This window comes from Ictalurus punctatus, unplaced genomic scaffold (genome assembly GCF_001660625.3).
Source record: "Ictalurus punctatus breed USDA103 unplaced genomic scaffold, Coco_2.0 Super-Scaffold_100068, whole genome shotgun sequence".
Taxonomy (NCBI): domain Eukaryota; kingdom Metazoa; phylum Chordata; class Actinopteri; order Siluriformes; family Ictaluridae; genus Ictalurus; species Ictalurus punctatus.
The window spans coordinates 650521-676722 of NW_026521091.1; the positions used below are offsets into that span (position 1 = coordinate 650521).

General features: G+C 41.4%; 5 protein-coding genes across 5 annotated transcripts; 1 reads left to right on the forward strand and 4 right to left on the reverse strand.

Annotated features, from left to right (window-relative positions):
• The first annotated feature begins 434 nt into the window (after window positions 1-434).
• Window positions 435-2131, forward strand: LOC128630858 (histone H2B-like). Its single transcript, XM_053679171.1, has one exon. It carries the CDS (start codon window positions 435-437, stop codon window positions 807-809), a length of 375 nt encoding a protein of 124 aa, XP_053535146.1. The 3' UTR covers window positions 810-2131.
• Window positions 2132-2414: 283 nt separating this feature from the next.
• LOC128630850 (histone H3) lies at window positions 2415-2957 on the reverse strand. Its single transcript, XM_053679163.1, has one exon. It carries the CDS (start codon window positions 2870-2872, stop codon window positions 2462-2464), a length of 411 nt encoding a protein of 136 aa, XP_053535138.1. The 5' UTR covers window positions 2873-2957; the 3' UTR covers window positions 2415-2461.
• Window positions 2958-3430: 473 nt separating this feature from the next.
• Window positions 3431-3911, reverse strand: LOC128630854 (histone H2A). Its single transcript, XM_053679167.1, has one exon. It carries the CDS (start codon window positions 3828-3830, stop codon window positions 3444-3446), a length of 387 nt encoding a protein of 128 aa, XP_053535142.1. The 5' UTR covers window positions 3831-3911; the 3' UTR covers window positions 3431-3443.
• A 361-nt stretch (window positions 3912-4272) lies between these two features.
• Window positions 4273-5632, reverse strand: LOC128628764 (histone H1-like). The gene has a single exon (XM_053679149.1). The coding sequence runs from the start codon at window positions 5033-5035 to the stop codon at window positions 4418-4420; it is 618 nt and encodes a 205-aa protein (XP_053535124.1). The 5' UTR covers window positions 5036-5632; the 3' UTR covers window positions 4273-4417.
• A 1194-nt stretch (window positions 5633-6826) lies between these two features.
• LOC128630857 (histone H2B-like) lies at window positions 6827-8205 on the reverse strand. Its single transcript, XM_053679170.1, has one exon. The coding sequence runs from the start codon at window positions 8159-8161 to the stop codon at window positions 7787-7789; it is 375 nt and encodes a 124-aa protein (XP_053535145.1). The 5' UTR covers window positions 8162-8205; the 3' UTR covers window positions 6827-7786.
• Between the last annotated feature and the right edge of the window lie 17997 nt (window positions 8206-26202).

Sequence of the window (26202 nt, forward strand, 5' to 3'; positions counted from 1 at the left end):
GTTACAAGACGGTTTTAGTAGAAACTTACTTCCGCGTTTCTTTCTCTCTCTCTCTCTCTCTCTCTCTCTCTCTCTCTCTCTCTCTCTCTATATATATATATATATATATATATATATATATATATATATATATATATATATATATATATATATATATATATATATATGTGTGTGTGTGTGTGTGTATAATTTTTTTCAAGCCAATTGTTTTTTCATAGTGCACGTTGCACTGTAAATACAACGGCGGGAAGGGAAACAAAGCGTAGCGGAGGAGGGAGGAGCGGTAGGAGGTGCCATGCAGGAGGAGGTATCGAATTTTGGCCAATCAAAAAAAGGTGTCTTGTGTGGACGTCATTAGCATGTGGGTCTGTAAATAGAGCGGGCGCGAGGCGGGCGTTGGTCATTTTCTGTTCGTTTATTCGAGAAGCAGCATTATGCCCGATCCAGCCAAGACCGCGCCCAAGAAGGGATCAAAGAAAGCCGTGACCAAGACAGTCGGCAAAGGAGGCAAGAAGCGCAGAAAGTCCCGGAAGGAGAGCTACGCCATCTACGTGTACAAGGTCCTGAAACAGGTGCACCCTGACACCGGCATCTCATCCAAGGCCATGGGCATCATGAACTCCTTCGTGAATGATATTTTTGAGCGCATCGCCGGTGAGTCTTCTCGTCTGGCTCACTACAACAAGCGCTCCACCATCACCTCCAGGGAGATCCAGACTGCCGTGCGCCTGTTGCTTCCCGGCGAGCTGGCCAAGCACGCCGTGTCCGAGGGCACAAAGGCCGTCACCAAGTACACCAGCTCCAAGTAAAGCGCGTTACCGCCGTCTTCATCAACCCAACGGCTCTTTTAAGAGCCACCCACTTTTCATACAAAGAGCAATCAATTTTCTTTCGCTTTCTCTCTTGCTGTGTGTGTGTGTGTGTGTGTGTGTGAGTGAGAGAGAGGGGGGGCACTTCTGAAGTGCTGCTCTCCCACGAATGTTCAGGCTTTTGGGTAATTCTAGCAGTCTGATAAATGCAGAGATGAGTACAACTCAACAGGGTTGTAGCACGGTTTCTCGGGCTTGTATAATCTGAGCAATGCAAAATGGGGCTTTAGCAGCACAAAGTTATTCATATTAAGACTAGCAACAGGAAGTAACTGAAAATGGTATTCTAGTAACACGTAGAAATTCAAACTAAGGTTCTAGAAGCACGTAAAAGTTCTAAATACTGTTGTAGTAACATGTAGTCATTCAAAACAGTGTTCCAGCAGCACAAAGTCATTCAAAAGAATGCTCTAGCAGCATGGAATACAACACACACACACACACACACACAAGGCTATAGCGGAGTTGGGATAAAGGGCATTAGGGTGACTGTGCTCGTTAGGGTCAGGGAGGAATCCGACCGAGCTGAAGAGGAGGAGGCCGGATGGGCTGGCTGGTGCTAACTAGGCGTGCCTGTTTGGCCCGGGACTACAAGAGCGGAGCGCCGCGTACGAGTGGCGAAGCCCTGACACTGGCAAAGACAGAAGGAGTCTTCTGACCTACACCTATAATCACATTTTCTTGTTGGACATGCTTTCTCCCCTACAACTAACAATGTCTTACTCTCGTCTTTGCTGCTCTGTTCAGCTCTTCCTACTTTCCTACTGACTGTTTCCCACCCACCTAGTCAACTTTTATTCAACATTTGTTCTTTTCATCTAGACTTTAAATTTATTTACTCTTCACCATCTATTCATATGCTTTCAGTTTGAATGAAAGTGATACTTATATGTTTCTACTAAAACCGTCTTCTAACTCGTTTTACACATTAAATAATATTTAATACAGTGGACATATATATATATATATATGAGAGAGAGAGAGAGAGAGAGAGAGAGAGAGAGAGAGAGAGAATATCCACAAATAGGGAATAAGATTTCAAAGATGAGGTCATGTCTACAATCATTAAATTACAAAAACAATTATCATGGACGGGACAAAAGGGATGATGGATGAAATGTATGTATGATGTAATAGCTCTTGCCCTAAAATCCGCTTCTAGAAAATTGCCGTTCCCGAGTTTGGACACACGGGGGCAGTCAAGCTCCATCCAGCACAACGCCGCCCGAAACAGAAGGTAAGTTTGAGCTATTTTAATGACACAGCTCATTCCTGTGCATTGTGTTGTTCGGACATAACCACAATTAACGGCTCATCTATAAAAACAAACATCACGTAATACTCATAGGACTATATTTATCATGAAAATGCAAAATAAATAACCAACCTTTCTATAATGTTGATAAAAAAAGAAAGCCGTGCACTTCATTTACACACACATACATATATACAAACATTATTATTACTGTTCCTTCTCTCTCTCTGTACCACGTTCTAATACTTAAACAGCCCAAGAAAGAAAATTAGCTGTTTTCTGAGACGATGAAGTGGCTCTTAAAAGAGCCTTTGTGTTTATTAGACGGAGTTGTGGTTTAAGCGCGTTCTCCGCGAATACGGCGGGCCAGCTGAATATCCTTGGGCATGATGGTCACTCTCTTGGCGTGGATAGCGCACAGATTGGTGTCCTCGAACAGACCGACCAGGTATGCCTCGCTCGCTTCCTGCAGGGCCATGACGGCCGAGCTCTGGAAACGCAAGTCGGTCTTGAAGTCCTGAGCGATTTCTCGCACCAGGCGCTGGAAGGGCAGCTTGCGGATGAGCAGCTCAGTAGACTTCTGATAACGACGGATCTCCCTCAGAGCCACGGTGCCGGGCCTGTAACGGTGAGGCTTCTTCACGCCGCCGGTAGCCGGCGCACTCTTGCGAGCAGCCTTAGTAGCGAGCTGCTTCCTTGGCGCCTTGCCACCGGTGGACTTACGGGCGGTCTGCTTGGTTCTTGCCATAGTGTCGCGCTCTGCACTTCACGGATAGAAAAACAGAATAAACGGCGCGCTCGAACGCGGCCTTTTTAAGCCATAACGCCACCCTGCGCTGATTGGGCGTCTCGAACGCGCTCGTCTGCTATTCGATAGAACGTTTTACGTCACCTGTTGACTATTGGACCGTCTTCTCTGCCTCCGTTCGAAACACAAGACGCCCGCCACAATTCTATTGGCGCGCTCTCTGCTTTGTTCATTAGGAACACACACAACGCCGTCACAAACCATTTTCACTCCTCAGACTTCATTTAACCAGCACGCTAACTGCTATTATAGTTCTTATAGTCATTACTTAAATATGGTATCAAATCATGACTAGAAAATTATCGAGTCCTTTTTTATTTACAAATATGCTGTCTTAGAAGTGCACTTTCACCCCTTAGATTTCATTTAAGCAACAGGCTAACTACCACTATTATTATTAATAAACGTGCTGACTTCAGTAGAAAAACGGGTGTAAAAACTGCACTTTTGAAGCAAAGATGGTGGCTCTTAAAAGAGCCTTTGGGTACTGACAAAGCAGCGGTGGACGAGTTTACTTGGTCTTAACGGCCTTCTCGGTCTTTTTAGGCAGAAGCACAGCCTGAATGTTCGGTAGCACACCACCCTGAGCGATGGTCACTCCGCCGAGCAGTTTGTTCAGCTCCTCGTCGTTACGCACGGCGAGCTGTAAGTGGCGGGGAATGATACGGGTCTTCTTATTATCACGGGCGGCATTACCGGCCAACTCCAGGATCTCAGCGGTCAGATACTCCAACACTGCGGCCAGGTAGACCGGAGCGCCGGCACCGACGCGCTCGGCATAGTTGCCTTTACGCAGAAGCCTGTGCACACGTCCCACGGGGAACTGAAGTCCAGCCCTGGATGAACGAGTCTTGGCCTTAGCTCTAGCCTTTCCGCCGGTTTTTCCTCTGCCACTCATCTTGATGCTCAAATATGTTTTATCAACAACTCCGAAATGAACGTTACACCCCGAGCTCTCCGTGATATAGACAAAACGGCCACTCTCTTATTCGCTAAGAACGCAGTGGCGCATTAGCCAATCATAAACAGGCCGTCGAATTCCAGCGTCAACCCTCCCATCCCTGTTTGTGCGTGTGTGTGTGAGAGAGAGCGCGAGCGCGCGAATGAAAACAGACAGAAGGGAATATTCATACAAAAGCACGAAGTAACAACTATATACTGAATTTATTTATTCTTATCATTAACATTGATTTATTATGTATCAATATGCTATCCTACATATTCTGTGATCGTTTTGGAGATCAGGAATGACGTTTAGGAATCACGATCAGGATTCTATCCTACTGTACTAAAATCAGTATCAGCGTGTGGTTATGTGTACATAAGTAGCAGATATGTGTATCCATACTATTGAATGTTTCTAACGTGTATTGCTTTGATTCCATAAAGCTTGACTGAAAATGAATTGTCGCTCTTTAAAGGAAAATATGGGTGGCTCTTAAAAGAGCCGTTTAAGGAACAAAAGCATGAAAGAAACAAACGTCTTTACTTCTTTTTGGGTGCTGCCTTCTTCGGCTTTCCCGCTTTAGGCTTTGTGGTCTTGGGCTTGACAGCTTTCGCTTTCTTGGGGCTCTTGGCTGCCTTTTTAGGGGTCGCGGGCTTTTTCGCCTTCTTCGGGCTCTTGGTGGCTTTCTTTGCGGCGGCTGTGGGCTTCTTCGCCTTCTTAGGAGACTTCTTGGCCGCGGCGGCGGGTTTCTTGGCCGCTACCTTCTTGGGCTTCTTAGTAGCGGCGGGCTTTTTGGCGGCGGGCTTTTTCGCTTTGGGCGCGGCTTTCTTCACGGGCTTCTTGGATTCGGTCTGCTTCTTGTTCAGCTTGAAAGAGCCAGACGCGCCGGTCCCTTTGGTCTGCACCAGAGTGCCTTTAGTCACGAGACCCTTAACGGCGATCTTGACGCGGGAGTTGTTCTTCTCCACATCGTATCCGCCGGCAGCCAGCGCTTTCTTCAGAGCAGCGAGAGACACGCCGCTCCTCTCCTTAGACGAGGAAACGGCTTTGACGATCAGTTCGCCGACGCTAGGGCCGGCTTTTTTTGCTCTCGAAGCTGCTTTCTTCTTGGGCGCTTTGGCCGGCGCGGCGGCGGGAGCGGGTGCGACTTCTGCCATCTCTCTTGGAACTACGTAGAATACACGAGTTGTACACTGTACGTTAGTGTGTAACACAGGATGATCCTCCCTCCCAGCGGCCGGGGGCTGGTCTTAAAAACAGATATGAGAGCGTTGTAGACTCAACTCGGGCGCCCCTGAATGAATGCACGGACGCGGCGCGCGCTCAGATGTGTTTTCTCATGGCATTTCTCGGTGAAAATCCCACTCGCAAGACGAGATTCAAAACGTTGAAGCACACGCTGAGCGAGGACGGGCTTTCTCGTTTCCCCCGTGGCCCGGCCTGGCCGACTAGAGAGCAACAGTCTCGTGCAGCGGACATGAAAAGGCGCGGCGCGCGTTGTACTCAAGCCGGCGGGCTGCGCATTTGGTGCGATGTGGTGTGTAAAAACGGGCGAAAAGCAGGCACGGCCGTCGTATGCGTTCTGGGCCGAGTTAAAGAGGAGCCTTGGGAACGAGCCTGATGTCTTTGCAGCTGTCGAGTGGTGTGTGTAGTATCGGAAGCAGAGCGCGTTGGGGGCCGTGTAAAGCACAGCGCGCCTGACTATAGGCTCCGCTATAGCCTTGTGTGTGTGTGTGTGTGTGTGTGTGTGTGTGTGTGTGTGTGTTGTATTCCATGCTGCTAGAACATTCTTTTGAATGACTTTGCGCTAATGTCACCACGCTAATGTCACATTAGTTCGAATGACTAGGTGCTACTACAACAGTTAGAACAGAGATGGTGACTTTTGATTTGGCCCGCCATGCCATATGGGGGGGAGGGGAGGGGATTTGATTGATGCTGATCTTCATTTCTAATTTAATTTTTTTATTAATTTTAATTTGAGCTACAAAAAATGTAAATTGAAATTAAATGTAGAGAATAAGAATTAGAATTTTATTTAATGTACATGCGTACTTCAAGGCCAGCATGCATTGCGACAGTCAACAAACAGGTAATAGTGGAGAGATCCAGGCACTGGCACACAGACAAGAGGAAATTTTAAAAGATTTGGCAAGATGACTTTTTATTTACTGAAATCAATTCAAAGGCAGTGTGTCTAGTTTGCAAGCAGTCAGTTGCTGTTTTGAAAGAGTACAAAATCCGTCATTATGAAACAAAATGTTCTTCAGCTTTCTCAAAGGACAGCGGCGAGGCATGAAAACAGGAGGCTAGCGAGCTGCTTGCTAAACTTCGATCTGAGCAGAGCGCGCTGCTATGTCCTTCATCAGCTCAAGAAAGTGCCACACGGGCCAGCTATCAGATTTCTTGTATTTTACATCAAGAACAGCTATGTGCCCAATCCATCGGGTTTGTGGACGTGATGCCGTCAAAATTGTGAATGATATACGCTCCAAGGCGCTCTCTCACCTGCAGTTCAAGGTATTGTTGGATGAGATGGATGCACAATATGGTGATGTGTTGTACCACCAGGAGGTTAGATGGCTGAGCAGAGGAAAAGTTCTCAGGAGATTTTTTGATCTGCGTGATGAGATCAGAGCTTTTCAGGAAAGCAAGATTGGTAGTATTCAAGAGCCCATGGATAAGAAATGGCTTTCTGACCTGGCTTTCCTGGTGGACGTCACAGAGCTGCTAGAGCACCCAGCTTTTTTTTTATCACGTCAGATTATACAAGCCCGAGAAACCGTGCTAAAAATTTTAGCTTCAGAGTAAAGAGGATAAAGCAGTTTCAAAGGAGAAGTTTACACAACAGTCCCATTCATAGAGAAACAAGCTATTCTTCGACTGGAGCAAACTTTGCATGGTCGCTATCATTCATTAACACGGCTAGCATGCTAGAAATCACTTGCTCACTTTCATTCAAACTGAAAGCATATGAATAGATGGTGAAGAGTAAATAAATTTAAAGTCTAGATGAAAAGAACAAATGTTGAATAAAAGTTGACTAGGTGGGTGGGAAACAGTCAGTAGGAAAGTAGGAAGAGCTGAACAGAGCAGCAAAGACGAGAGTAAGACATTGTTAGTTGTAGGGGAGAAAGCATGTCCAACAAGAAAATGTGATTATAGGTGTAGGTCAGAAGACTCCTTCTGTCTTTGCCAGTGTCAGGGCTTCGCCACTCGTACGCGGCGCTCCGCTCTTGTAGTCCCGGGCCAAACAGGCACACCTAGTTAGCACCAGCCAGCCCATCCGGCCTCCTCCTCTTTAGCTCGGTCGGATTCCTCCCTGACCCTAACGAGCACAGTCACCCTAATGCCCTTTATCCCAACTCCGCTATAGCCTTGTGTGTGTGTGTGTGTGTGTGTGTGTGTGTGTGTGTGTGTGTGTGTTGTATTCTATGCTGCTAGAGCATTCTTTTGAATGACTTTGTGCTGCTGGAACACTGTTTTGAATGACTACATGTTACTACAACAGTATTTAGAACTTTTACGTGCTTCTAGAACCTTAGTTTGAATTTCTACGTGTTACTAGAATACCATTTTCAGTTACTTCCTGTTGCTAGTCTTAATATGAATAACTTTGTGCTGCTAAAGCCCCATTTTGCATTGCTCAGATTATACAAGCCCGAGAAACCGTGCTACAACCCTGTTGAGTTGTACTCATCTCTGCATTTATCAGACTGCTAGAATTACCCAAAAGCCTGAACATTCGTGGGAGAGCAGCACTTCAGAAGTGCCCCCCCTCTCTCTCACTCACACACACACACACACACAGCAAGAGAGAAAGCGAAAGAAAATTGATTGCTCTTTGTATGAAAAGTGGGTGGCTCTTAAAAGAGCCGTTGGGTTGATGAAGACGGCGGTAACGCGCTTTACTTGGAGCTGGTGTACTTGGTGACGGCCTTTGTGCCCTCGGACACGGCGTGCTTGGCCAGCTCGCCGGGAAGCAACAGGCGCACGGCAGTCTGGATCTCCCTGGAGGTGATGGTGGAGCGCTTGTTGTAGTGAGCCAGACGAGAAGACTCACCGGCGATGCGCTCAAAAATATCATTCACGAAGGAGTTCATGATGCCCATGGCCTTGGATGAGATGCCGGTGTCAGGGTGCACCTGTTTCAGGACCTTGTACACGTAGATGGCGTAGCTCTCCTTCCGGGACTTTCTGCGCTTCTTGCCTCCTTTGCCGGCTGTCTTGGTCACGGCTTTCTTTGATCCCTTCTTGGGCGCGGTCTTGGCTGGATCGGGCATAATGCTGCTTCTCGAATAAACGAACAGAAAATGACCAACGCCCGCCTCGCGCCCGCTCTATTTACAGACCCACATGCTAATGACGTCCACACAAGACACCTTTTTTTGATTGGCCAAAATTCGATACCTCCTCCTGCATGGCACCTCCTACTGCTCCTCCCTCCTCCGCTACGCTTTGTTTCCCTTCCCGCCGTTGTATTTACAGTGCAACGTGCACTATGAAAAAACAATTGGCTTGAAAAAAATTATACACACACACACACACACACACACATATATATATATATATATATATATATATATATATATATATATATATATATATATATATATAGAGAGAGAGAGAGAGAGAGAGAGAGAGAAAGAGAAAGAAACGCGGAAGTAAGTTTCTACTAAAACCGTCTTGTAACTCATTTTAAACACGTTATAATATTTAATACTGTGCATATAAATGTATAAAAAAAAAAGTGTGCAAAAAAACAAAAATAAATTCTCTTTTTATGTACACAGATAGTTCTTATCTATCACTTTTTCTACTTGTGTAGAGCGTTTGATACCTTATGCTTGAAAAAACAGAAAAAACTTGACTTCCCCCACTTCTCTCTTATATATATATATATATGCATGCATGCGTATGAGAAAGAGAAATATAGAAGTTTCTACTAAAATCATTTTCTAAATTGTTTTAATCAAACAAGTTACAATATTTAATATATATGTATCTAATATTGTATACTGTACGATATTATATATAATACAATATTTAATATATACGGAGTTATATATATATATAAAAAAAAGAGAGAGAGAATTATTACAAAAAAATACAAATAGATCTACCACTTATGCTACTGCTGTACAGCGTTTGATGCTTTATGCTTCACGAAAGAAAAAGCCTTTCCCCCCCACACGGAAGAGCTCTTTTTCTAGACATGTGGGTGGCTCTTAAAAGAGCCGTTGTGTTCGCGTCGTTCGGTGTTAGAGCGTTTAACCGCCGAAGCCGTACAGGGTGCGTCCTTGGCGTTTCAGGGCGTACACCACATCCATGGCGGTCACGGTCTTTCTCTTGGCATGCTCGGTGTAGGTGACGGCGTCGCGGATCACGTTCTCCAGGAACACTTTCAGCACACCGCGAGTCTCTTCATAGATCAGACCAGAAATACGCTTTACACCACCACGGCGAGCCAGACGGCGAATAGCCGGCTTGGTGATTCCCTGGATGTTATCGCGAAGCACCTTGCGATGGCGCTTAGCGCCTCCTTTGCCGAGTCCCTTACCACCCTTGCCTCTTCCAGACATGATGCTGCTCCCGAAGTCAAGTCACTCAATAAAACTTCTCGCGCAGCGCCCACCTATTTATCCACACTCGACAGGACCTAGTTGAGAACAGGCGAGGAGGCGGGCCTAACGCTAACGGTCACACAATAGCTCTCTTTTTCTAAAACAAACACTAGGCACTGCTTTTCATCTGCTAACGTCTTCTTCTTCCCCATTCTCTCTCTCTCTCTCTCTAATCACTGGCCTTCTCTTTTCACATTTCCATTTTCACTATCTGTGTTACAGTCGATGTACACACTGTGTTTGAACCTAAATGTCATGCATCAACCAAAACTGCGCCGCCAGAATGACGGCTGAGCTTAAGATTGGCAAAATATGTCGCAGCAGTTGCATTCGTCAAATAAACTATGAGCAATTAAGTAGTGCCAATGAGATAATTACAGCAATGCGTAATGTCCAATAAGCTCAAAAAGAGTCGGACTCCTCGCACACTTTATTCTACTTGGCCAATCAAACACAATTATGAACTGGGATTCTGATAGTTGTGCGCCTTTAACTCACTGTGTAGAAAAATGAGGTCAGCTATATAGACAACAATTTTCATTACGTATTTAATTACTTCGATTGAGGTCATTATTAGAAGTAGTAGTAGTAATAGTAAAATACCTACAACCTACCTTCTGTTTTAGGCGGCGTGTGTTGTGCTGGATGGAACATGACTGCCCTCGTGTGGCCAAACTCGGGAACGGCAATTTCCCAAAAATTGCAGTATTCTCTTATTAAGCTTTTAATAGCGGTGTTTATAAGTCTATATTTGTATTATTTGGCAAATAGTGGGGTAAGAAGTAATAGATGCTATGGACATTCATGTTTCTCTCACCACTGGGGCAGAGGTGGCTTAGTGGTTAAGGCTCTGGTTTACTGATCAGAAGGTCAGGTCACCATATCATGACCCTGTGCTCTGACCCCAGCTTCCTGACATGTTGGGGTATGTGAAGAAAACAATTTCACTGTGCTCTACTGCATATGTGACCAATAAAGACTCATTATGTAGACTTATACATGACATTTTTAATTCTAAAACAGCTGCTAAACTATGTGCAGACTAAATTATGTGCAGATGTAAAAACAAAATGCTAAACACATTCTCTATTTGTGTGTGTTTTTTTGTACTGTATGTGTATTTCATCAGTGTTGCTATGAGCTTATTTCTCGTAGAATAATAATAATAATAATAATAATAATAATAATAATAATAATAATAACGCAGCTCATCTGTGTTATTACTGTGCATTGTCTAGTTTTCACGTATCAAGGACAATAGACGGAGCTTCTGAACTGTTTAACAGCATTATTATTATTATTATTATTATTATTATTATTATTATTATTATTATTATTAGTTGGCCAATTATTTTTTTGATTAATCGTATGGGGTGGAGCGAACTTTCAGTACCATTTGTTTTTGTTTATTTAATATAAAGTCCACAAACTGAGTGTAACAAATATAAACTTCACAGTAAAACTTTACACAACTGTTTGTACAAAACAGAAAAGAACCCAACACACACACACACACACACACACACACACACACACACACACACACACACACACACACACACACCAGAATATATATTATTAATTTAGGACTATAGTTTAATTCGGTGCTTTTTGTGCATCTATAAAAAAAAACTAATGCATAATATATATAAAATAAATATATATATATATATATATATATATATATATATATATATATATATATATATATATATATATATAGTCCTAAATGAATAATAAAAACTCACTTTCACTGCACCTTGTGGTTTCTGTATCTCGGTGTCTTTAGACATTATTTTACTTTTGATCATAATGTTTGAATTAGACATTACAGATCTTACTCGCGCTACACTCTGTATCAGCGCGTCTACACCGCGCGTGACCAGCAACGTGTCCTCGTTACTAACATGTCACTTCCGACAGAATTTACACTGCAAGCGCGCAGATACAGCATATAATGACAAACTTAAATTAAACTAAACCTTTTGAACAGCTTGCACCAGTTTCCCCTGCCCCTTACACACAGTGGAGCATTTTGGCTATAAACATAAGTTCAATTCAATTCAATTTTATTTGTATAGCGCTTTTTACAATAGACATTGTCTCAAAGCAGCTTTACAGAAATATCAACACGGTATACAGATATTAAAGGTGCGAATTTATCCCAACTGAGCAAGACACTGAGTGGCGACGGTGGCAAGGAAAAACTCCCTAAGATGTTTTAAGAGGAAGAAACGAGAGGAACCCGACTCAGAAGGGAACCCATCCTCATCTGGGTAACAACAGATAGTGTGAAAAAGTTCATTATGAATTTATATGAAGTCTGTATGGCCTTAGGAGCAGCCGTAATCACACGAGTTGAAATTCATGTTAGACGCTCTGTTGTCATCGATAGCAAAGTAAGCAGGATAATTGTTAGTGTAAAGAAGATTGTACTGCTATTCCTCCTAAGGCCACATCGACTGGAGGGGAGAAGAGAACATATTTATTCATTCATTTATCTTACACAAAATTTTATTTTCATTAATAGTTTGTTTACGTACACACACACACAGACACACGCACACGCACACGCACGCACGCACACGCACACACACACACACACACACACACACAGTCGGGGCCAAAAGTCTGAGAGCACTAGTGGAAAATGTTTCTATTTTGCATGTTTTTATTATTTAATTTTAACATTTTCATTCGAAATTGTATTATTGACTACAACTTCAGTAAAAAAAAAAAAAGTAGAATCTTTAAAATATTTACAAGAGATTCAGAGTTTCTTAATGTTTACAATTGCAGAATTAAAAGAATATATAAATATCCAATATATTAAACATTTACTTTCTTTGTTTTAAATATTAATAAATTCTAACCAATTTATTTCAAAATGTAAGAGAAAAAAAAATCCAGATTTTCAATGTGGTCTCAGACATTTGTGTGTGTGTGTGTGTGTGTGTGTGTGTGTGTGTGTGTGTGTGTGTGTGTGTGTGTGTGTGTGTGTGTTTCTGTGTTCTACTATACTGTATTCTTACCTTGCGCAAAAATATATATACATTATAGGAACATTTGATAGGTTGTGTTTTTAATCTATAAAAGGTATTGTCTTTTTAAATGATGACAATTTACAAGTGATATTAAATCAATCATAGTGCACTGTAAAATGAGATTTTTTTTAAATACTTGAAATCTGTTTGATACTTGAAATCAGAATTTCTTACCTTCTTCGACATAGATCAGAAAGTCATTTCTTTGACCCTTTAAACTCTGAGCTGTCCACTTGGTGTATCACTAAATGGTTATTTAGTTTATTTAAAAGGCAAATGCACTTTGTGTTCTTCAAATGCAAATAAGTTTGACTCAAACGACAGTCTACAGCAAAGTTTAAAAAAACGTGAAGCAAAAAGCTTCCATTTACATTTTATACATACATAGATATATACATATATAATATAGGTATAGGTTTTATCCAGCCAGATAATTGATTTATGAATCAATCAATGTCTGATTCATCAAAACTGTTGTACAAATGTGTGACGCAAAAGCAAAAATGTCAGGCTAAAACTGATGTGACGGATCATCCAGCGTTCCCTTTAGTCATCTGATGATACATTTATTATAGATTCTCCTTCAAACATTGTTTAATTGACTTTCAGAGTTAAGAGGTTTTCATTTTTGGCAATGAGACACAGAATCATTACTGTGACAAAACATTAATAACTTCTCCATTTGAACTGTTAAAATGTGCAGATTCATTGTATTTCAATATGAAACTGTTCTCAAAAAATATTAGACACCAGGATAATATTCATTAATAATAGCACCTAATATTCATTAGCATTGAATTTATTAAAACACTGTGCTATTCTATCACACACCTTTGAATCATGTTAATTTAAATACTATAGTTATAGTACCTGTCAGTGCCAACATCCCCACAAGATTTCATAATGTAATGGGTTTACATTAATACTACATGAATTGATCACGCTCACTTTATATAATTCAATCTTGTAATTAGAAACTTGTGCAAATTAAGCTTAGCATAAGCAGTGAAATCGTGTTTTGATGAGAAATTTAATATTTCTTTGTAAACTATAAATCATATTTTTTCTCAAATCTAGTCTACCGCATGTTCCATGTTTTGTTGAGACATTGTAATTGTAAAGCGACATTGGTTATGAGTAAGGAGCTATATAAATTACACATATTATTATTATTATTATTATTAATAATAATAATAATAATAATAATAATAATAATAATAATAATAATGTATTTATTTATTTATGATATATTTTAACTGTTGAAGCATATGTAATTAAATGGTGATTTCAGTGGTGGTAACACTGTATACAGTGCCTTGAATCCAATTTCAGGTGTTTTGGAGTTCTTAATGATCTGTTTTAGGAAAAATAGTATTTTGAATACATTTTGCATTAGGCTACTCAAAGCAGCTGGAGTGCCGATCTTATTTGCTTCTGCAGGATGTGTTTGAAAAAGAACTTAACTAATTCGTGTGGCAGCTGCGCAATGCATAAAATCATGCAGATACAGGTAAGTATTTCAGTAAGCTTCAGTTAATATTCACACCAAACATCAGAATCTCAGTGATCTCAGTGATGATGGTATGAATGTTGGTGCCAGATGAGCTGGTTTGAGAATTCTAGAGGCTGATCTGGGATTTTCACAGACAGCAATCTCTTGAGTTTACACAGAATGGTGGAGAAAAACAAACACCTTGTTGATGACAGAGGACAGAGGAGAATGGACAGACTGGTTCGAGCTGACAGAAAGGCTATGGTAATGCCTTGGTATGGTATTGTAATTCTTTACAAGTGTGGGGAGCAGAAAACCCTCTTGCAACATACAATACGTCTAGCCAAATGAGGTGGATAAGCTACAACCATATTAGGTTCCACTCCTGTCTGTGAGCCAAGAACAGGAACCTGAGGCTAGAGTGGGTGTGGACTCACTGGAACTGGACAGTTGAAGCATGGAAAAACATTGCCTGATTTGATGAATCTTGATTTCTGTTGTGACATGTAGATGATAGGGTCAGACATTGGCATCAGCAGCATGAACCTGCCTTGTGTCAACAGTCCAGACTGCTGCTGGTGGTATAACGGTGTGTAGAATGTTTTCTTTCTATTATGTGATCCTATGTGAACCTTTGCTTTCAGCATATGGTGTGAACCCCTTGGTCAGAAATAACCGAAACTAAACATTTTCCCTGTTTTTACTGTTGATCAGTCCTGCACATCGGCTTGTAAGAATTTTAGCTCGTTTCTCAGTACAGAACAGCTTCAGCTCTGGAATGCTGGTGATTTTCCTGACATGAACTGCTTGCTTGAGGTCCTTCCACAACATTTCTATTGGATTAAGGTCAGGACATTGACTTGGCAAATTCTGAAACATGAATTTTATTCTCTTTTAACCATACTTTGGTAGACCCTTATGTGCTTTTTGTGCTTAGGGTTGTTGGCCTGCTGCATGACCCACTTTCTCTTGAGATTCAGTTCACAGACAGATGTCCTGAAACTTTCCTTTAGAATTCACTGTTATAATTCAGAATTCATTGTTCCATCCATTATTGAAAGGTTCTTATAAGTAAGGTTCTTATGCTGGAATGTAGTGTTTGCTTTCTCCAAACATAACACTTCTTATTTAAACCAAAAGGTTATATTTTTCCACACAAAACATTTTTCCAAAAGACTTTTCCACGTAATCATTAGCAAACTGCAGATGGACCGCGATGTTCTTTTTGGAGAGCAGTGGCTTTCTCCTTGTAACACTGTAATTCACTCCATTGTTGTTCAGTGTTCTCCTGATGGTGAACTCATGAACATTAACATTAGCCAATGTGAGAGAGGCCTTTGTTTGCTTAGAAGTTACCCTGGGTTCCTTTGTAACTTCAGGGACTTTTACATGTCTCACTATTGGAGTAATTTTGGTTGGTTTCTAATAAACATACTAGGTTCTCTTTTTTGATTAAATTATAGCTAATAGTAACTAGTGACCTAGACGTATTAGGTGTAATTTATGCACTAGTCAAATATTAACCCCACCCCATCCAGTTAATAGTTATAGTTGAAATGAAGCTATCTGGCAGCCCGATATTCAGGTCTCCCCCTCAGCACTTACTGTAAAACAGCGGTGCTACAGAGGCGCAGACCACATGCCGATTCTCTCTCTCTCTCTCTCTCTCTCTCTCTCTCTCTCTCTCTCTCTCTCTCTCTCTCTCTCTCTCTCTCTCTCTCTCTCTCTCTCACTCAATGTTCCCTAGTTTATAACTTATAACCTTGGAACCCAAAGTTTCCCCCTTTTTAATGTAACTTAGTTCCATTTAATTTTGTGCCAGATCAACAAAAAATCCTCCAGTATGTTTATCCCTGAAAAGAAAATGAAACAGAACACACACACGCTGCTTGTATAATAGAAAACAGTTGACCTGTGTTAACTGACTCAATGTTTTTAAGTCTGTTTTTACATCTGTTACGCTTCCGCCGGTGGATGGCGCTGTGTCGTCGAAGCGCAAAGACTGCTGCAGAGCGCGCGTGCACGAGACTCTGACAGATGGACACGCGCGGCTCGTTTGTTTTGATTTACTTCCTGTCCAGGTATTGGCTTATGTTCGAGGGTGTGTCTTTATTTCTCGAGGTGTCTATGCTTTAGATAATTATGTTGGTTATTTAAACCCCTCGTGCGGCTGCGCACTTCGCGCAGTATTATAGTTTGTAACGTTAGTAGTGTTTAAGGAGTATAGCTTTAGCACTGTGTTAGAATGCGTGTAGCATGCTAGCGGTCTCAGTTCCATGTTCTGTTTTCGAGTAATGCCTAGACTGTAGTTCCATGGTTGATCCAGCTAGTCCTGTTCAGCATAGACCGCGTTTCTTGTGTTCTGTTAGTTTGTTTATCAATAAAGACGGCGCTCCTGCGCTTACTTCCTGCTAACTGTCCTGTGTCGTTACATCACATTCCTGTCCAGTGAAGTGATTATTTGGTGATAATAATAATAATTTTTATTATTATTATTGCAACATAGTACATGCGGTCATGCACATTAGGGTTAGTGTGCTACATGGGATACACAATAGTCATTACAAAAGTCATTAATGTACTTTTTGAATTCTAAATGAATAGTTCAATTCATATTTTGCAGAAACTTACTTTATCTAATTCTAAAGCATCATTGTTATATTTTATTCTATCAAACAGTGAGATGGCAATATTTTGATCGGTGTAGAAGGCCTCACTGGGACATTTGGCTTACATATTGGTAGACATATGCAAATTTAAAAAATATATACATGTAGGAAACACTTAAGAGACTTAATCTATATGTAACAAGAAAATGTAGGAATGGGATAAGCTGACTTAAACATCTAGTTATCTAGTTGGTGGCTGTGCTCAGGTGGTAGAGCAGGTTGTCTGACTCGAAGTGTCCTTGGGCAAGACACTGAACCCCAAGTTGCTCCTGATGTCAAGTTAGCACCTTGCATGGCAGCTCTGCTACCATTGGTGTGAGAATGGGTGAATGGGAAACACTGCTCAGGTTAAAAAGCACTATATAAGTGCAGACCATTAGTTATGTCAATATTTGTGTAGGAAAGTTCCTCATATTCAGAGTAGGGCTAGGCAGGTGCTCAAGTTGCTATGATTTAATAAAGCAGCATGTCAGTTACATTTATGTTTTTTAAATAAGAAGTCATTCACAGTGCATATACACTATAAAGAAAACAGTCACCCACTATTTATTTGATAGCACATTGTGCTATTCTGTGTGTCACATTTTTTATTAAATTAAAGAGACCAGAGTGGGGCGCACGGTGGCTTAGTGCTAAGCACGTTTGCCTCCCACCTCCAGGGTTGGGGGTTTGATTCCCACCACAACCCTGTGTGTGCGTAGTTTGCGTGTTCTCCCTGTGCTGCTCCCCCTGTCCAAGGACATGCATGGTAGGCTGATTGGCATGTCCAAAGTGTCTGTAGTGTATGAATGGGTGTGTGAATGTGTATGTGAGTGTGCCTTGCGATGGACTGGTACCCTGTCCAGTGTGTACCCTGTCCTGTGCCCTATGATCTCTGGGATAGGCTCAAGGTTCCGTGCGACCCTGTATGATAGGAGATATAGAAAATGAAAGGGTGGGTGGATGGAAACCAGAGCGAAATTTCATTATCCTGAGTATCCAGTTACACAAATGGAGAAGTGAGTTTAGATTTGGCTAAATAAATCATACAATCTAGAAACAAACAAGTGGGATATAATCAGTGGTTGATTTTAGACACAATCATTCCTGATATTATTAATAATACTGCTGTTGGTTTGAGTTGAGCACTGACAATCAAATTAAAAGAAGAAGAATCCAGTATTTAGTGGTTTGTTGTTGTTTTTTTAAACAGTGGAGTGATAAGAAGAAATCCTCAGAGACTGCTACAGTGTCCTCTCAGGAATCCGTGGCTAATCATAGGCTGAAGTGTTTCAGAGACATTCTGGACACTGTGTAATCAGAATTTCTTTATTGAGTCTTAGTTACAGATTATTGAATATGTTGCATGTTAAATAAGATTCTGATACTAACAATGGGAAATGTTGATTTAAGAGAATGGAATGCTCTGAACCTTGATGAGCCATAATAAAAAAAAGTTCACATATTAAACAAATTAGAAAATCCCATAATTGTCACAAATAAATAAATAAATTTAAAGCCCATTAATATTTGGTAATGTGCTGTACTGAGAATCATCATTCTACAAACATTGGAAATTCTCAAGCAGGTAAGTGTTTAAGGGAAGGAACAAAGTTTAAAGTGAACACATATATGCCAGTGAGTAAAACCTCATTCTTACATGATCTCGGCACTTTCTGTGTTTTAAACATGCTTCCAACCATACAAAAATTCATCATGACTGATTGGCTGGGAGGTGACAAGGATTCTGAGTATTGTTCAATAAAGCTGATGATATATCTGCAGTGAAAACTGTAAAGGTGTACTGATGAATGAGCAGTTCTTACAACCAGGATAATCGGAGTGTTTTGTTTTCTACTATATTAACCTAAATTCTCACTATCCCACAAAAGCTACTGAATATACTTTATCTACTCAATAATATTTGGGAGAGAAACTTAACTAGCATTATTCTACCAGAAAATATAGCTATTGTTTTAAACTCAAACTGAGGTATAACTATGCTAAACCCAGAAATCAAGAGGCATGTTTAATACATCAATCACATAGTACATATAACAGGGTCTGTACAGATGCTTCATAATGAAATTCCAGGATTTTCAAGGACTTTTCAAGCACTGTTTTGTTTTGTTTTGTTTTCAAGGACTATACAAGAGATGTCATTGAAACATATCCTTCATTTCCAAAAAAAATCTTAATAATAATAATTTTTTTTAAAACAACTATTTTTATATAGCTCCTTTTCCCAGCCATGATGGACTAAATTTGTATTTCCCAGTCATTGCTTCATTTTCACCATAATTTCACCATTGCATCGTATTTTCACTCTGCCTAGTGTCAGCCCTTTATTACATCCTACTCTCTGTGCTCACATGCTGAATTTTAATACAGCCGAATTCCCAATAAAGCTGTTCTCATTTACATATTTTTTCTGTTTCTGAAAGCAGGACCTCGCACTCGCCGGGCAGTACTGGCCATTATCTTCTACAGAAAGTAGCTAAGGTTTGTCCAAAAAATCGATAGATATATTGCTAGATGCTTTAAAAAAAATTTTTAAAAAAGTTGCTAAAGGGGTCTGCATCCATCGACGGTGGCGCTCGGCTTTACGTGACGTACGGGTTTTTCGCGGCGCCGACGTCGGATCTGATCACCACTTGCTTGTGACTTCAATCCGACTAAAATTGAAAAGAGTGGCCGGACGCAACACCGTTCGGTCATTTGCCTCCGAGAAATTGAAGGACCGCGTGAACGCCGAGCACTTCCACATTGAACTCGCTAATCGATTCCAGATTCTTGACAACTCGGCCAGCATCGAAGAACAATGGGCACAGATCAAGGATGCTGCCATAGAGACGGCAGAGAGAACGATTGGTCGACGGCGTAGAACGCAGCGAGAACGGTGGATTTAGGACCGGACATGGTCGTTGCTCGATGAAAGACGGGTCAAGAAACATCAGCGCGATCAAGCAAAGACCGAAGAGGAGCGAAATGAAGCAACGCAGGCGTACCGAGAACTCGACCGCAGGGTCAAGAGGAGTTGCCGAGCAGACAAGAAGGACTGGCTGGACCGGAAGGGCACTGAAGCACAACTGGCTGCGGACCAGGGTGACAGCAGGACTCTTTTTCGTGTGGTCAGAGATCTCACTCGGGCCCGAAGCGGTTCCACTGGGCCGATAAGGGATACAACCGGCAGGATGCTAGTTAGCAAAGAAGAGCAGGACGCGCATTGGGTGGAACATTTCAAAGACACCCTAAACCAGCCGGCTCCCGTAGCCACGCACGACTTTACAGTCTTTCCTCCTTCCTGTGAGTTGGAAGTGGACATGAGCGACATCATGGATGCTGAGGTCGCTGCAGCGATTCGTCATCTGAAAAACAACAAAGCACCTGGTCTTGACCAAATCTCAGCAGAAATGCTGAAAGCGGGTGGTGATGAAGTTGTACGGGTGCTCACTACGCTGCTCAATGACTGCTGGCACATGGAACGTGTCCCAAATGACTGGAGACAGGGTGTCATCGTCAAATTACCTAAGAAAGGTAATCTCGCAGACTGTAACAATTGGAGAGGCATCACCCTTCTGTCTGTTCCAGGCAAGGTATTTTGTCTCGTCCTCCTCAAACGGATACTGCGAGCAGTTGATCAGGCTCTACGGGACGAACAGGCCGGGTTTAGAAGCGGTCGGTCGTGCACTGAACAAATCTTTGCTCTCCGAAACATCATTGAACAAAGCTCCGAATATCAGAAACCGCTCTTGGTCAACTTTATAGACTTTAAGAAGGCGTTTGACAGCGTCCACCGGAAATCGCTTTGGAACATCGCACGGCTATATGGCATTCCACAGCGGTTTATCGCCATTTTCCAGAACTTATATCAGGATTCTAGCTGTTGCATCCGGACGGACACAGGTCATACTGCCTTTTTCACCATCGAGACTGGAGTCAGACAGGGCTGCATTCTTTCACCATTCTTTTTCCTCATGATGATGGACTTCGTCATGCGACGAGCACTAACACAGCCAGCGTCTGGAATTCCGTGGACAGGCCAGGGACGCCTGACCGACCTGGAATTCGCCGACGATATTGTGCTATTGGCGCAGAATGGGAAAGTCTTACAGGAGATGACCACTAGCCTGGAGCACGAAGCAGCCAAAGTTGGGTTACGGATCAGCACTGACAAGACCAACGTCATGGCCGTCGGCCGGATGACGCCGGTGCGGATCACGGTGAGCAACCAGCTGATCGAAGAAGTCAAACAGTTCACCTACCTTGGCAGCATTGGGGCTACGGATGGTGGGACTAACGTGGATGTCAATCGCAGAATCGGCAGAGCATTTGCAGTCTTCCAACAGCTACAACCGATTTGGGCTAGGCGAACTATCCACACCAACAGCAAACTTCGCCTGTTTAATAGCATCATCATCCCAACCGCCATCTATGCATCTGAAACTTGGAAGAGCTCGAGGGCAGTCATCCACAAGCTGAATGTGTTTCAACAACGATGCCTGAGAAGAATACTCGGTGTATCATACCGTGATCGTATTTCAAATGAAGAAATTCTAAGAAGAACAAACTCCCGCAGCCTGGCAGAAATGGTCGTAGAGCGAAGAATGCGTTTTGCAGGACACATTCTACGGATGTCTGACCACCGCCACGCAAAGATCGCGCTGCGCTGGACGCCGCCACGAGGGAAGAGAAGAGTAGGGCGGCCGCGGAATACTTGGCGACGAACATTCATGGAGGATCTACGAGCACTCGATGTCAAGTGGGAAGATGTGGAAATCGACGCTTCCGACCGAGCCCGCTGGCGAATGCTTGTTGCCCGATGCGCCCCGCTGCGCGGACGGAACTAACTAACTAACTAAAGGGGTCTGAGAAGTGGACCGAAGCTGTCCCTGTTAAAATGAATGAGTGAACGGCAGGAGGAGGAGGGGCTGCAGCGGGGAGTCATATTTTGAGTGAAAGGATTGTATTCGTGTTCTTTTGAAAATTGTTATTTTTTATTTATTGACTTTTTATCATTCAAGCACTTTTTAACCACTGTTACATAAAAAATGGCTATTTTCAAGGTTTTCCAGTACTTAAATTTCCAAATGCCAAATTCAAGCACCTTGTACAAACCCTGTGGTAATAATTTTTCATAGCTACATTTCCCAAACAAGCAAACTGAAAAATTTCTAGTACTTCTAATTAATAAACCTATAACATCAGTTAGCTAGTATTTTGAAGTGCTACACCCAAACCTCACACATTTGATGTTTTTTTTCTTTTTGTTCTTTGAACACTTCTTCTTCTTCCGCTTCTTCTTCTTCTTGTTTCAGATATATTTCTGCCACCTGTAAGTCAGAATGACAAAATTCTTGACTGTAATATCACTCAGGTAAAAGAAATAAATCAATGAATTAATAAATAAGTAACAGCAAACTGATTTTCTGCAAATTTCATGGAACTATCAATAAATTGATAGTTATATAAAGCCCATAAATTCAAAGTTACCTATTTTTTTTCCTTTAAATGCTACATTTCCTCAGTTTACACATTTGATTTGTTTTTTATGTTCTATCATATGGGTTTATGAGATTGCAAATCATTGCATTCTGTTTTTATTTACATTTTTCACAACGTCCCAACTTTTTTGGAATTGTGGTTGTAGTACTCCCTTTCATTATCCAGGAAAGTGAGATGTTGGTGTTTACAAATGTCAACATGTTTTTGATAATTATTGAGCATCACACCAAAAATTAATTATTGAGGATTGTCACCAAATTTCTGAATCTAGGCCAAACATCCTAGGACTAGTTGGCAAATGTTAAAAGCATTTTTTGCTATGTGCAAAATTTGGTCATACAGAGGGAGCAGAGCTAAGATCAGATAGCTGTTTATGAGGAATTATAAGTCTGATCAGAAAATCAGATAACTGAAAAGTTTCCCATTAAGCTATTGCCACAAAACTTGAATAGAAAGTTCAGGGATGGACCTCCTAGTATCCGATGCAATCTTGCTCAAATTGGCTACCTGGGGCTGCTGTTCATGTTCATAACGGTCAGCGTTAAGTTCAAATAGCTGTTTCTCAGGAACCAAAATTCCAGTTGAGCAGAATTTGCAGTGAGCTTTCTGCTAATCAGTAACTGAATTACTTCAAAAAATGTCTGCCTTCTGCCAGTCGGCTTTCAGCAGGTAGGTTACACAACTAGCATTGAGTTATCATCACAAAATGTGATATGCGTAAGAAAGTTCACATATGGTCTCTTTATTGTTCTATGAATCTTGACAAGAACTGGCCACTGGGGGTGCTATACGCAGGGAGTGTTTGGACCCCACAGATTGCCTCTTATGGCTATATTACTATTATTATTAGCAGTAGAAGTAGTTGTATTATTATTATTGCAGTAGTAGTAGTGATATTTCCTACCGTTTTTTAAGTTTAATTTTCCACCTCTGGTTCCTTAGTCCAACAGATCTGACGCACTGAAGGCTGGACATTGGCAGATATCATCTATGATGATAAAGTACTATTATTTATTTGTTTATTTGTGTATGTATGTATCTACCATACATGTCATAAACACAAACCTTTTGAAGAATTTTGTCCCTCACAGAAGGGTTCATAAGATCCTCACTGCTGTTAAACTTCAATCTCAGAAATGCCCTCTTAGTAACAGGCACTAAAAAAAATTAACAGTATTGATATTTAGCAGCTGTTGTAAAACTTAATTTGACTTCAAATGTATATGAAATTGTGAACTGGATATAAAAGTGTAACCTGGAACCCCATAGACTTCCACTTCACAGAGCGTGAGAGCCTGGATAACATTGGGAATGATGATGTTCACATGACGACCCCTCATGTTGCAGGTGTAATTTGTAGAGGCACCAGCAGGGATGCTAGAGATAACGACACATCTGTGGGGAGAGAGAGAAGAAAGAGAGAGACTTTGACTTTTAAAATATAATTTATTTTACAATTTAAAAAACCTTAACATACAGAACACATTGTTTTAACGACCATTACCAATTGAAAAAGAGATTCTCGCCTCTTATAAGTCACCCCTTTGTTTACACACCATTTCTTCTCAAACATCGGAAGATCACCATTCATTTGGTAAAATTCATACTTTAATCTAATCCTAGACTCAACCAAGGCCTTAAATAATTTAACCATGTTTACTTCTTTCCCTTCCAATCCCATTTTGTAAGCCTTCCAAATGGCTAATTTTGCTTGACCGACCAAAAAATTTGAATAGGTACAGATTTCCTGCCTGTGGCGAGAATATCTACCCCCATAAATAAACCCTGTTTTCGAGAAAATGATCGCCAAACTATGAAACATTGTATCCAATAGATTTAAGAGCGGAGATAATTTACAACATTCACAAAAGACATGAAACACAGTATCGAGTTCATCACACAAAGTACACAGTGGAGACGATGCATATTTACATTTAAACAAAAACACTTTTTTTGGTAATGCACAATGTAAAATCCGCCACTGTAAGTCACCAGACCTTTTTGGTAGAGGGTTTTTATACAATAACTGCCATGAAGGTTCATTATCTCCCGACGTCAAGAAATGAGTCCTCCATTCTGTATGCCTCCTCCCCCTTAGATGTCTGACAAAGTCGGACTTTACACAGGAAATATATGCATTTTGTTTGTTCACCATGGAAAACGGAAGACTTTGCAAGCCTTTAAAAGATAACAAAATGTTTACATTGTCTCCATTGTTAATTTGAGCTACCTCTGGAGTTAAGTACACTTCTGGAAAAAAGACCTTTGTGTTACCGCCGGACTTAAACTCGGTTATATAATCCCACAAAGATGTAGGAAAAGATGTTTTCAAATCCTTTAATATGTTCCCGACTATTCTCTCTGATCTACCAGTAATCTTTCTAGTTAGATTCTGTACTGAAAAACACTCTCTATTCGACAAGTCAAATAGGTTTCCAACTTTAGTTGTCCCAGCTAAAACAAAGTTAGAAATTTCAGATTTCACCTTAGAGGCTAAATTAATTAATCCCTGATGGCCTTGCCATCGATTGTAGGCAGACACAGTACCCCCAGGGGAAGCCAATGATGACCACCCCAAACGAAGTCTACAAAGGCTTTTTGAAGTTGTGACAAAAGCTCTTTCTGAGGGTCCAACACGGTTAGACGATGCCACAGCATTGAGGTGGCTAGATTATTCAACACCAGCACCCTGCCTCTGTAGGAAAGCTGGGCTTGAATTCACTTCCATCTCTGGAGCTTGCCTGTCACTTTTTCTACAAGTCCTTCCCAATTCTTGTTCATGTGTTGTTCAGTCCCAAAGAACAACCCCAGTATCTTAACCCCCTCTTTACTCCAAGGGCGCTGATGTGGAAGCTGAGGTGGATTTTGGTGTGACCAATGGCCTAACAATAAAGTGTCAGTTTTTCCCCAATTGATCCATGCGGAAGAAGCACTCTGAAAGATGTTGAGGCATGAGGTAAGATGTTTAACATCATCTTCAGATCTAATGATCACTGGGATGTCATCTGTATACGCGGTGAGTTTCGCCACTGGTGTGTTTGAAAGGTGAGATGTTGGAAGAGTAAATCCTTGCAGCTTCTCTCTCAGCATCCTCAACATTGACTCAATGGAAATCGTGTACAAGAGACCAGACAAACTACACCCTTGTGTCACACCTCTACCTACAGAAAAAGGTCTGGTCAAAATTTCATTTATTTTCAGCATACTATAGACATCTTTATAAAGAAGCCTTATCCATGAAATAAACTGATTCCCAAAGCCAAAGCTTTCAAGTATTTTGAACAGGTATTCATGGTCAACTTTATCAAAGGCTTTTTCTTGGTCCAAACACACAAGACCAAGATCTAATTTATGCAGTTCCGTTAAGTACACCAAGTCCCGCACAAAAAAAAAAGATTGTCAAACATAGATCGCTAGGCTACACAGTAGGACTGATCTTCATGGATGATGGATGCTATAGATTTTTTAAGAGGGTTTGTCAGAGTTTTAGACAATATGTTATAATCAGTTCCTAAAAGAGAGACTGGTCGCCAGTTCTTCAATATACCAAGATCTCCTTTCTTGGGTAAAAGAGTCACTACAGCTCTTCTACAACGGAGGGGTAGGATATTTGACTCAAAGCTTTCGAGAAACACCTCATACAAATCCTGACCAATGAGGGACCAGAAGGCTTTATAAATTTCAGAAGTCAATCCTGGTGATTTTCCCGAAGATTGCTGCTGGACAGCTTCCGTTAACTCCTGACAGGACAAAGGTTTCTCCAGCTCAGCTTTATCTTCATGTCCAAGATGCGGCAGTCCATCTGAAAGCTGATTAATTGCTCCAAGGTCACAGGGTTGTGCAATATATAATTCTTCATAAAACGATAGAGTTTGCGAAAACAGAGTGAAACAGAGCGAGAGAGGAAGAAAGAGAGAGCGATAGAGACAGAGAGAGCGAGAGAGAGAGACAGAGAGTGAAAGAGAGACTTTTTTGACTTTTTACAATCCTTTATTTTTCAAACGTCACACT